The 13,434-nt window shown below is 32.8% G+C and overlaps 1 protein-coding gene across 1 annotated transcript in view; it reads right to left on the minus strand.

Moving 5' to 3' along the window:
• Window positions 1-8,563: 8,563 nt before the first annotated feature.
• The window catches only part of LOC120418586 (uncharacterized), a 33,650-nt gene continuing 28,779 nt past the window's right edge, over window positions 8,564-13,434 (minus strand). Inside the window, exons 5-6 of the mRNA XM_039581033.1 lie at window positions 9,115-9,279; window positions 8,564-8,943 (exon numbers count right to left, since the gene is read on the minus strand). Of these exons, the coding sequence (XP_039436967.1) occupies window positions 8,662-8,943; window positions 9,115-9,279 (447 nt within the window). The 3' untranslated portion in view covers window positions 8,564-8,661. The remainder of the gene's footprint in view (window positions 8,944-9,114; window positions 9,280-13,434) is intronic.

Consider the following 13,434-nt stretch of genomic DNA (forward strand, 5'->3'; position numbering starts at 1 on the left):
GAAACAATACGGGTTTTTTTTGTTGAAACAAGGGCATTTAATTCAATAAACACTAAAACAGTGAAATTTTTTTTTCGTTTGAACCCATATTGCAAATTGTAAAAATTAGAGTAATTTCTTAAAAATACGGTATTTTTTGATATTTTTTTGGAATTTATACTTTGAAACATACCATATTATCAAAAAAAAATTACTCTAAAAAAGCGAAAATGCATGCAAAATTTTGAATTGCTTGATAACCTTCTACCCATTATGCATTTCTTCAAACTTCAGTAAGATTTATAGTGGGTTTACCTCGTTTGGCATTATTGGCATTTGGCATAACGGGTGTTCCATTACAAGTAATTTAGAAGTGTATTTCATTCTTTCATTCAAATTCATAATTTGATTGACATCTTTCTTGATTTTCAATATAATCCAGGTGAATGGTAAAATTGTTCAACGGAAATATTGAAGATATGTAGTAAAAACACAAAAGCTCACAGTAAAACACTCTGAATGCCCTGAAAACGATAAATCATTTCGTCGTGCCGACATTCTACGAACCAAATGGTCTATTCTCGTCCGTTTAACTGTCATCTCTCAGAACTTTCGTTGCGTTATCAATAGAGGGGAAACTTTGCTTGTGTGCTTGTTACTGAGACCAGAAAGGCAGTTAGAATAATCTAGAGCATGGTTCCACTGCGGCTATTGTCTCTTTCATTTTATTTGTGGAAATTGGTCTTCGATACTGTCATAGAATGTATGACATCGTCACTGTTGTGCCATCTTGACACTCGTTCTTGAAGCTTAAAAATTCTGCAAGGCAAACACCTCTCTCAACCGGAGAAGGTCAATCCATTCAAGGGCAACTCGATTTACGAGCATTCCAAGCTAAACTTCCAGCTCAAGTAGAGGATCCCCTTTCTCTTGTTCACAGACGATTCCGAGCGCACCAGCCGGTGATGTGAATTTATGATGATAGGCCGGCTAGGCCTCTCCCAAGTTGCACCGAAGCGAAGCAATGCACATCTCCAGGACCTTTTTGTGTGTACACCGAACACTTCCGTTGAAGCCTTTTACACTTACTGGGCCCAGCGCAGGAAACTGCTGACGTTCGCAGGCCCAGATGCAGAACGAAGATGGGGCTTCGTAGATAAATTTGTTAAAGGAATTACACTTTAATTATTTGAAATGCCTGAGTAAATATGGTACACTTTGGAGCAAGAGTTGAGCAAGACTGTTGAGGAATTTCGTACGAACTAAATTGATTGAGAGTGGGTGCTGGCAATGAGCTGCTGGAGAAGCTGATTCTAAGAAGTTTCAGAATAATTGATGAAATTTTAAAGTTGAAATTTAAATCAATACTTAAGAGGCAGTTTTTGTAGAATTTTCTCGGTTAGTTCTAGAGGTTTTGCTCCGATTTGGATGAAACTTTCAGCGTTTATTTGTCTATACATGAGATGAACTCATGCCAAATATGAGCACTGTACGAAAAAGAGAACGAGCAAAACGAAAAAATCTTAAAATTGCTCGCATCCATGTATAACTTGATGAATTCCAATTCTATAAGTAGCATTCAAAAGGTATTTTGATGCACTTCAAAACGTGCCATAAACATCCGAAATTGATTTGACTTTTTTCTCATAGCTTTTGCAAATTATTTCAATTTTTTTTCAAGACTCCAATATCTTTTTGCAACAACATTCAACACTCCTACTCCCTTAGGTCAAAAGATAGGGAATTTCATGGAATATTGAGCAATTCTTTATGAAACCTGGATATGGATTTTATTTGTATTTGGTTATTTGGCAGAAATTAAAAAAAACCTGGGTAAATTATTTTAAATAAAACGCACCATTTTCTAGTTATAGCCTATTGAAGTTATCCTATGAGTAATTTCCCGACAAAACCGGTATTGCGTTTTATTTATATTTTTGAATTGGTATTGATGAAGAATTTTCAGACAAAAATGATACACGGAAAAAACTTTTTTTTTTTAATTAAGCTTTTTTAAACAAAAAATCGATTTATCACAATCCAATTCTTTTTTATTTTTAAAATTTTCAGATTGGTTTAAAGATACAAAAAACCACAATTTTTGAGTCATAGGCAAACATAAATGTGTTAGGAAAATAGAAGTTTTAACCGAAACAAATTTTTGACTTCAGTATTTAATGTCTAACATTTTAAAGAGATCAACTATTTATTATAACGCCGTGTTGAAAAAATAAAGTTGATTCCAAAATTAAAAATTAATTCGAAGGTATCAGAAAATTTCACGAATGTTTCATATTTTAAAATTGAATATAAGACCATTATTTTCTGAGATATTGGTACAAGGTAATAAATTACTATCTGGATGCTACTTAAAATACTTCAAATTTCTTGTTTTTTTTATTCGCTGTATTTCAGCAACCAGAGTTCTAATCTTTGATGTCTCTTAGGCAATTTTATTGGAATTTTCTTTAACTTTTCTAAAAAAAATATTTTAAGAAATGGACAATTACTCGGCGGCAAGATTAATAATTAATAATTTTCTATGGCTCAACTGTTGCAGTTTTTGTCCCTTAAAATATTTCAAAAAAGTTATAAATTTATGAAATATGGATTTTGGAAAATTATTTTTTGTGAAAAAAAATACATTGCCGAAAACACTAAATTTATCAGAAAATTCTTTCATAAGTTACAGATTTTCGTACCATTTTTGTATCGTCTTTTTCCAAAATGGTATGGAAGCTTGAATATGTGAACCAATGTCAATCAAAACAATAGTTACGGAGATTTCGACAATTTACAAATAACGTTGATTTGCAAACAATAACGAAATTTCAATTTATCATTATGAATTCTTTGCAGTGCTCTGTTTGGTACTCAATCGTTTAATTTTCAAAGTCTTTTTCAGAAAATATTTTGATATTTTTTTCCAAGTTCGTATTTTTTAATAAAAACTATATTTTAATATATTAAATTTGTGTCTCTAGAACTTTATTTGCATTTTTTTCTGTGACTTTTAGTGGCCTTTACCTGTTTGATATGTTTTTTTTAGAGTGTAACTTTTTTTTCTAAATGTTATTCATCATAACCTTGAACTTTGCTGAAGACACCAAATGCCCTGTTTTTTCTTGTTGACAGTTATTTTTTTAGTCTGTTGTTTAATTTTTTGTTCAACCTTTAACTCTTGTTATAAAACAAATATTTTTTTTGAGGTTCATCATAAGAAAAAAATCAAATTGATGAGGTGTTCTTTGGCCATGCAAAACAATTTTGATGGGTCAATGCCGAAGTGTATACAAATATTCTCTCCTACTCGTTCCTAATGTAAACATCAACTGACATGAGGGAGTTGGACTGATAGTTTCGGAATTTGTTAATTAACATTGTTTTACTTTAATGAGAGAATTATTAGAATTTAAATTTGACAGTAAAAATATGCTTTTATCAATATCACGAGAATAAAATTAAATGTTTCAAGAAAAAGACAGTAATTCTGTTACTATCAACTGATACACGACTCCTTTTCGTTGTTGTTGTGAATTTCTCATGATATCAAAAACTATATTCATCTTTTATATGAAAATCAAAATAGTACATTTTTTATGATTTCGTTTGAGAAGGAAAAATATTACAGAAATCTGCATGTATTAAATTTTCATTTTCTCAACTTTAAACAACATTGCCCTCTAAAACCACACAAATCTTAATCACACCTTCGGTGCCCATTTTATTAAATTATCTAATTTCTTCTGTTCTGCTCTCTTCCCTTCTTATCAGCACCAAACCAATTTCCCTCTGTCATCCCTTATCGCCCCATTACCATCTCGGTTCCCCCATTCCCCCCAACTTAAGGGCCCACTTCCTGCCCGGGGAAAAACATTCAAAGTTGTTAAATAGCTTGATGATTTGATTACCATTTTGTTCCACCTCCAACCAGGCAGAAGGCAGCGAGCACATTATCGGAAAATGTTTTTATTACCAGCCCCATTTCTCCCACCGGGAAAAGTCTAAAGTGCTGTTGCTACCTGTGCCAAGGGTTCCGAGGGTTGAGTTAAGGGTGTACACACGAACCCAAAAGTGATAATAATAATGGGCGTGCAACCGACAACACAACACCCCAAGCAAAAATGGTGGCAGCTCGTTGGTTAGCACCACAATGATGATGACGGTGTGAGTCTAAAATGAGCATAAACACAGTTTGTAAACTGTGTTACAGTTGCTCTGCGACTAGGCTTCGACTAACTGTGCTACTAATAGTACCCTTGTACACCTAGCGCGGTGGCACTAGTTGCGGTTTTTCCGTTGTTCAGCCCACTTTTGGAAGTTGCTTGTTAGAAGTGGGAGCAGTAAATGGGAAAACATAAATTCGGTCCAAGCTAATTGGCCTTGTTCGGAGTACACCTGCCCGGAATCAATATTGAGCCGGAAGTGTTGGTGAGAGGAGCAAGTGGTTGGAATTTATTGTTTCAGGAATCGGAAATTGCTGTTAGCTGGGAGGATATCGCAATGTTGTAATCTTGTTAGAATTTTGTTCAAAAGAACCATAATAAGTGGTTGAACAAATTAGCACAAGATGTTTTTTAAAGGATATTTTTGGAAAACATCCAAAAGCATTTTACAAAAAATATACCCTCTTATTTGCTTTGTAATCACAAAAGCATCAGTCTAACACTGTAGTAATAAGATTTTCAATTGCATCATCTTCCCGGCATTTCAAACAAAAACACCAAAAATATGAAATTGTCTGAGCAAGGCAAGATAATTTTTCAATTATCACTTTCTTGCAATCGACCACACTTTATTAAAAACCTCACCCAGTCAACCCAACGGTATAAGCCCAAAAGAGCAGAGAATCCTCCCTAAACATCAAACCTAATGAGGCAAGTAACGTCGAATCGAGCCCACGCCGCACCGAAGCCCTCGATACAAAAAGAAAAAACCGCAAGAAAAGCGGCCTCCTCCCTTCTCCAGTGCTGGTGGTACCATTATGGTTGCTCTCTGATACGAACGATTTTTGAGCTTTTTACTTGCTTGAGACTGAATTGTGTCTCAACTTTGGCTAATGGAAGTACCACTTTTTGAGGGAAAACCGACTGGAAAAGCGGACCCTCCCAAGGAGTGCCTCGAAAACGTAGAATAATTACTCGATTATCTTGCCTTAATTAAGAGGAGCTACTTTCTTTCTTTGCTTAGTATCGTTGGAGACGGCTGTTAAGGGGGGAGTTACAAGTACCAACATAGTGGTTCACTAGAAATTTGCAATTTTGTTTGAGGTTTTTAACTTTGCCTTTATTTTTATCATTACTTTTTTAATTGCAAGTCTCCATACAGTTTTAGTGATTGGTCGTATAAAATAGTCCTGTAAATACTGGAAAATTCGTGTCATGTTAAGACATTTTCTGATCGACTTGATGTCTTCAGCAATGTTGTAGTTAAACGTTGTTTTTTTAACTAGACCTGAAGTGAAACTCCTAAATTCCCATAATATAAAATTCCACCGACTATTACTTTAAGTGTAATTTATGCTCCCCTAAGATCCAATTCTCTGTAGATAATTTTATCAAATTCGTGTTCTTATGCAAATTTCACAATAGAAACAAACATAAAAACGTATATTTTCATTAAATTAAAAATTTAAAAATGAAAGAAGCAGTTTTTGCTCGGGTAATATTTAGTGTCTTTGGAAACCTGATTTTCTTGAATGAATGAACCAGAGACCACAGAAACTTTTGTCCCTGATCAGGTTTTTTCAGTTATTTGTAGCCTGAAAAGGTGATGAGATGGAAATTTGGTGTCAAAGGATTTTTTTGTAAAATTGGACGCCTGATTTTATGGCGTACTCAAATTTCCGAAAAAAAAACGTTTTTTTTCATCGAAAAAAAAACAAAATAAGTATAAAAAAAAAAACAATTTACATGTCATTTTATGGGATATTTAATGTACTTTTCAAATCTACATTAACGCAAAAGGTCATTTTTTTATTAAGAACAAATTTTTTCATTTTAAAATTTCATGTTTTTTCTATCTTTGCAGGGTTATTTTTTAGAGTGTAACAATGTTCTACAAAGTTGTAGAGCAGACAATTACGAAAATTTTAGTATGTGAACATAAAGGGTTTGCTTGTAATCATCACTAGTTATCGTGATTTTACCAAAAAAAAAAAACGTTTTGAAAAAGTTACTTTTTGCGTTTCTCTTTGTTCGGTCGTTCGTGTCTGTCGTGGGTGACGATAGACGGCCATGAATGACATATTTTTTAAAGTTATCATATAAACCCAAAATATAACCAAAAATCGATATTTCGACAATTTTCGAGCAAAATTTACATGGAAAAATATATAACTGAACAATTTTCGAATTTTGTTAGGGCTGTCCCATACACTTTTCCCTTGAAAATTAGACATTTTCAAATTAAGATATTTCGAGAATAAAAATTAATACCCCTGAGATTTTTCCAGCGTTTGTGGTGCCAGATCTCCCCTTTCGAATGCTATGTAACTTTTGATCCAAATTGACATGTCATAAAATAAAAATTTTTGTTCTTTAGTGCTCTGAAAGTGCCCCGAACACCACTTTTCTCTAAAACTTGACCCTGAATTGCTACGTAAAAAAACGGGTTTTTGATGGTTCCTTCAGATGCATTCTCTAAATTTGGTCGTAGAAAGCGTAGATTGCGAGATAAAATTTTGGTGTTTTTGACAAAGTTGCTTGGATTGCCATAATCTCAACAACTTTCTAGAAGACAAAAAATCCCAAAAATATTCCTTAAAATTTAGATTCCGAAAATCCCCCTAATCGTGAACCACTCTAATTTTCAACCACACCAAAAGTTGCTCCTTTCCATTTACCACAGCTCTTCTGAAACTTCTCCATTTTTCGGAAATTCCATTTTCCACTTAATTTTGCGATCTGGACCAAAAATCCGGGATTTACTTTGGCCGTGTTTTTAATCCCATATATTTATATATAAAAATACGATTTAGTTTTGTTACGTCGAACAATTTCATTACATGCTTTTTTTAACTTAAAACGTAGATGGTTCATTCACTCTTAGAGCAATGACTGTCAATGATTGTTGTAAATTCTGAGTCCAGAAAGAGTAAATTGAAGTGAAAAATTAATAATGTGAGTTTATTTAAAAACAAGTAAACACATTTAAAAAGTTGCTGATTTTTTATTAAATGACAAAATAAGCAAAAGATTGGCTCAACACTACACAAAAAAAAACTAAACACAAACGAGACAATTTAAGTTTTTGGTTGAACAAAAGCTGTTGAGGAAAATTAAAAATATTTTTGGCTGTAGAGGGTTGAGTGAGCACAAGTTGTCATTACATTAAATAAAAATCATAGTAAAGCTGTTGGGTCAGACAAACTAGACATTATCATTGTTCGTAATTAAATCAGAAAATCTGAACTTAACGGTGCACATCAACCAGAGCTTTTGCACCCAGATTTTTGTTACAGACATTTTAGTATCTTCAAAACTACGGGAACTATCGATATATTTTTTTATTCATCCCCTAAGCTACTATTTCCATAAAGATTTACAACAAAATTTGTCAATTTTTATAATCAAATTATTTCAGGATTGGGTCCGTAAGTTCAACAATTTTGGAATAAGAAGACAACAACTTCCTTGGTTGCTGTGTACCCTTAAAATGAGACAAATATTAGAAAAGACATCAAAAATAAAAACAGTATTTAGTCAAGGAAAAGCCATGCCAATTTGTGGTCTTGGCAAATAAAAGTGTAGGCAAATTGACATTAAGGCATCGTTAGGTATTTATAAGTCTTAGTCAAACCAAATTTCAGTCTAGATCAGTCTTGAAAAAGTAAGTTTTAATTTTCAAAAAATCATGTCTCGGAATCGTTCGGTTCAACATCGCCAATTTTTTGTCAGGTTATGTGAAATTTTCCGAGGAATCCGATAAAAATATTTTCAGGCATAGGCTCTTTGGTCCAGACACGGTCAAAACGCCATTTTAAGTTTTCATACGATTTTTTCAAATGTTAAGGTAGATATTTGAAACTTCTTACTATTTTTCCCAAATAGCCAAATTTAATCACCTTTCTTTTGCGTCTAAAACAGCTAAAATCGGATGAAATGACGCGTAGATATGATTTTTTGAAAAAAGTGGTTTTTGTGAAAAATGACGAAAATTACCTTTTTTCGAACCACCCTAGCACGATGTAGGTCAACCTAATCCAGACAAAAAAATACGTGTCTAATTATTTTGGCCAAGGAACCCCCGAAAAATTTTAGCCCGATCGGAGAACTTTTTTTTCGGTTTAGGCTCTTTTCAAATGGAATTGCTGTATATTGTAATTTTGACAAGTTGTCGTATTATAGACAAGGTAAAAAAATTAAAAGCTAAATTGTAGAAAAAAATAATTTTAGAAGCGATAGTCAAGACGGTCTGTAAAAGTGACAAAAGTCTAGAAGTTGAAGTCAAGTCATGGAAAGTTTAAGTCTTGAAATTTTGGATGTACTTTAAACAATTTATTGTTGAGACATTATCAGTCAATCCAGTTGAGGCATAGTTTTGTCAGGAATTTTGGAGGTCAAAAAATTAAAAAGCGACTTCCCCCTTAAACAGCATTTCATTGTCACCGTCCTCGTTTATTACTCTCGTCCACCATCAACAAAAGGCATTCATTAACATAACAAAAGAAAAATAGCTTAATCAATGATCCACATGTTTCGTTAGCGACGTCATCTTGTAGTGCTCATCACTTAGGGCCCGCCAGTTCTCCACCTCCAAGATTTGCGAAATTTCCTGTTCGGTGGCCTCGACGGACGCCGACGACACCCGCAGCCACTGGTAATACTCGTCCGTCCAGTCCGGATTCTTGGGCCAGTCGCACTCCTCCACCAGCTGACTCCGTCGCACGTACAGATGGTGCAGATTTTGGGCGGTCCTGGCGATGATCAACAGGGTGGCGGTCGAGATGCGTTCGCGGATCATCTGTTGGGAACAGTCGAGATTAAATTACTTTAACATAATGTTGACCTTAGTATCAACACAAAATAACCAAAACGTGTATATTTTGCATTTCCCGGAAATGGCAATATTAATTATCCCGCGCAAAGTACACAAAAATAACACTCTCGCACACACCAAATTTACACAACTCACCAGGACGGCCAGCTCCGGACAGGACCGCGCCATCAGCACCAGCAAACTGTCCACCCGGTCCTGGAACTCGACCGGGCTGGTGAAATCCGGCAGCATCTCGTGCCCGTACACGGCCAGGGTGTATTTGTAAACATCGACGGCCGCCAGCAGCTTATCCGAGGTAATCTGCGAAAATTAAAACAGGGCCGAGAGTTTGGTATTCCGAATGGATGTGTGTATGTGTATGTGCGGAGTAAATATGCAAATGTATAGAAACAGGTTTGATGATGATCAGTTTTCACAGTAAGTAGGAGAAACAAACCTTAAAAATATTATCAAATTAAATTCCATTTTGGAAAAAAATATTTAAAGCACTACCAAAGTGTCAAGAAATTTTAAGTTTATTTGTCAAATAAAAGATATTCAACTTTAGCACAGAGTCCTGTTTCAGCTTAATAACTTTTTAGATCTACATTTTGACATGGCGGGCGCCGTTGGTGGTCAGAATTGCGGTATTGCCAGCAACGGAGAATAGAAATAGGGATAAGTCAAATAATAAAATTGAATTGTGAATTATTCTATACAATCATCTCTTAAAATTATGACAATAAATTAAGTATGACTTTCTTCCCCTACAAACTTAAAAAAAACTGTCCAACTCTTCCAAAGCCATTTCAAATTGCCACACAAATCCCCTCTATCTCTCTCTCTCTTTCGACTCTTCTCATTTTAGTGCAAAGTCCCTCTCATAGTCAATTCATTTGCAGAGCCAACTCCCGACGAAAGCCCGGTTCCATTATGCATATGAATAAGAATAATAAACAAACAATCTCCAAACTTAATTAACACCCACCCTCGTACACGACGGTCCCCGGTCGTCTCTGGTCCAAGTCAATGTAGCTGTCCCCAAGTTGGTGGTGGTGGTGGTGGCAGCGTTTCAGCAACAGTATAAACCGGGTTGTCGGAAATCCGAACGACGGGTGACACTGCTGGCGACGCACGACGCCATCGCCAGGCTGACCAAAATGGGGGACACAACCCCTGTGGGAAACATGGGACGAAGTGGGTCTGCGGTGGGACAGTCTTTTCAAAGTGACCCGAGAGGTGTGCGTTTCGAACGATCTCCAATGCTACGAAAACGGACCTTTGAATGGAAAGTTTACTGCTTTGATTACTGATAATGGTAGATTATGACTCAATTAACTAAGGTAAATTGAGTGAACCGGAGTTGATAGAAAATGGGAAATTCAATGTGGCTCTAAGGACATGCAGAAAAAGAGAATACTTGTATGAAAAAAAAAATCGAAATAATATTTTCTTGACAAGAGCAAAATAACAACATGGTTGATTTGAGCTACAAAAAAAAACACTGTTAGAACAAGTTTGATTTGATCATTTAAAAAAATAACGATCCAGTCTGATAGTTAGTGCCACTAAATAAATTAGTTGATTTTTAATTAATAGTTAAAAATTTAGTAGATTTCAATTCATAAATATATTTTTGTTCCGAAGTTTGAAGTCTTTTTCCAAACCGGAATTATGAAATTCAATTGTGATCAAAGGTTAAATGTTGTCTATTTGATGAAAAGTAATGTAATACCAATGTATTTTAAATGGTGTAACACTCGACTACCCGTTCAGTCATTTTGTCTCAAGAATATTCTAATTTTTGTGAGAATTTACCAAATTGGACGGTTCCGATTGCAAAAGAAATAGATTTGTCTATATTTTAAACTGTCTCAAATTAATCCATTAACAATAGGAAATAGTTTGCATTTTAAATCAAAAATATAATCTATACAAATCAAATTTAAAAAAAACATTAAAGGAAAACTGAAAAAGGCAAAGTAACAAAAGTCATAAAACTTTATTAAAACACTCTTATAAAAATAGGAAATGCGTAATAATATTTTTTTTCCAATGCTTAAAATATTTCATTTCGAAAAGTTGTAAACAATTCTAAAAAAAAACACAGTTTTTGGACAATGGAATTGAGTAAAAATGTGAGTCTATTTTTTTAAACATTTGAAATTTAAAAACCGTGTCCAATTTTGTTCGTTTAATTTTTTTTTAAATCACTTGCTCTTGGCTTTAAAATTTCAAAAAAAATACTTGATTTTACATTGAAAATAATACGTTTGAGATTCAAGCAAAAAAAAAAAAAACAAATGAAATGAGAATTTAAAAAATGTCTTCTAACACTTTTAAAAATTTATAGCCCTGTCAAATTTCGTTCGATGTTTTTGCTTTAAGTATTTTTTTTCAGTCTATTACTTTTCTGTTTCTTTTTTTTTACTTTTCATTCTCATATGCAATAAAGCCGTTTCAAATATTTTCAAATGTATTGTTTTGTTAAAATCAGCCCGAAAAATCGAGGAAAAAATGTTTTTCAAAGAGCTTCAACATTTTAAATGAAAATAGAAGTTGGAAAAAATTCTTAAGAAACACTTTTTGGACTATGGAAATGAGAAACTATGTGAGTCTAGCAAAAGAAAAAACGAAAGAATATTAGTAATTTTCATTTTTAATTTTTTACCACTTGAAATTTTATAACCGTGACAAATTTTGTTTCTTTATTAATTTTTTTAAATCACTTTTTAATAAAAAAATATTTTTCTGTGTTTTTTTATAATTATTTAATTTTAAATAAGTATGAAAAAAACAAAACCAGCAAAAAAGTAGTATTTTTTCTTTTAAAATTTCAAAGTATTATTTGTTTTGACTTCGGAAATAAGGCAGTTTGAGATTCTAGCTAAAAGGACAAAAAACCAAAAAAAAATGAGAATTTCAAATATGTCTTCTAAAATTTTTAAAATTGTATAACCCAGTCAAATTTCGTTCGATGTTTAAGCTTTATGTATATTTTTTCAAACTATTAATTTTCCTTTTTTTATTTTATTTTGATTCTCATATGGAATAAGGCTGTCAATTATTTTGAAAAGTATATTTTGTTTAAAACCACCCCGAAAAATCAGGGAAAAAAAAGTTTTTGAAAGAGCTTCAAAATTTTAATGAAAATGAAAGTCTTATCAACAAACTCGTTTAATAATATTTTTGATTTTTGTGGAAATCTGATGCATTAAGAACCGCAAAAAGTATTTAGTTTTGAGATAATTTTTATTCAATGTTTGGATGATTTTGAAACTAATGTTTGCTATACATTTGCACTGGTGAATTTTTAAACATTTTATTCATGTTTTATTATTAAATTATTAAAATTAAAAATATCTCGGAATAATTTTCAAAAAGCCGTAAGAGCCAATGGTAAATAAAGCCTTTTTTGCCTCGGTATTCCAGCTACTTACGAAAAACACATTTTAAAAATGCTCTAATGATTGTTCATCTACACGTCTTTTAAATGCCCCAAACAAAAAAATAGATGAAAATTTGTTATAATTCGGAGAAATACGAATATGAGTGTCCTAGGTCACGGTGGCTCTTACGGCTTTTTGAAAACTCACCAGAGATATAAATATTGAAATAACAAGCCATAGTTTCAACAATTCCGTGGAAAAAGAGTTTTAAAATGCATTTTAAAATAGTTCAACTGTAAAGAGTTGAACCAGCCTCCGGCTGATAAAATTTTATAATAAAGAATAAAAAAAAGAAAGTTCAATTGTTTTGCAAACATTAGTTTTTAAAAAAATGAAAAAAAAAATTAAAGATTTGACGATAACGAAAATCTTAGCGAAAAAAAAGTTTTTGCGATAATGCATCGAAAATTTTCAAAAATTCCAAAGATTTTTAAAACAAACGCAAACATGCTAAAGATAATTCTAAACGCAGAAGAAAGTATTTTAAATTGATTTCAGCTGATTGCACTTAAATTTACATTGAAATTTTGATGTTTTTTGAAAAAAATATTTTTGCCCCCTGATTTTTGGGGCCAACTTTGAAGGCGGAGGAGACAAAAACTTTAAATAAACTTTGTACCAGCCTATGCATTGAAAAAAAAAAATTATGCGACAAAAAATATTTTCAAATTTTCTAAAAATTCAAAATATTTTTAAACGAGCCCAAACATGCAAAATATTATCAATATTATCAATGCAAATAATGCATTTATGTTCGCTTTCAGCTGATTAGATTTCTTTTTTCATTGAAATTTTAATCTTTTTGACCATTTTTTGGCAAGAGGAGAAGCAACATAAATTTTGAAAAAAAAACGCTGCGGATTTCAGAATTTTAAAATGTTCATAAAAATAATGTTAATAAAAAATTGGAAACGCGTTTGAGTTTGAATTTTGCCAATACCTACAACTTTGTGGAAGTCACCATTAGAAAATTCCACCCCAAGATATAGATTTTTGAAAAAGTACAGTACAGGCAAAACTGTATGGA

Source organism: Culex pipiens, chromosome 2 (genome assembly GCF_016801865.2).
Source record: "Culex pipiens pallens isolate TS chromosome 2, TS_CPP_V2, whole genome shotgun sequence".
In the NCBI taxonomy this organism is placed as follows: Eukaryota; Metazoa; Arthropoda; class Insecta; order Diptera; family Culicidae; genus Culex; species Culex pipiens.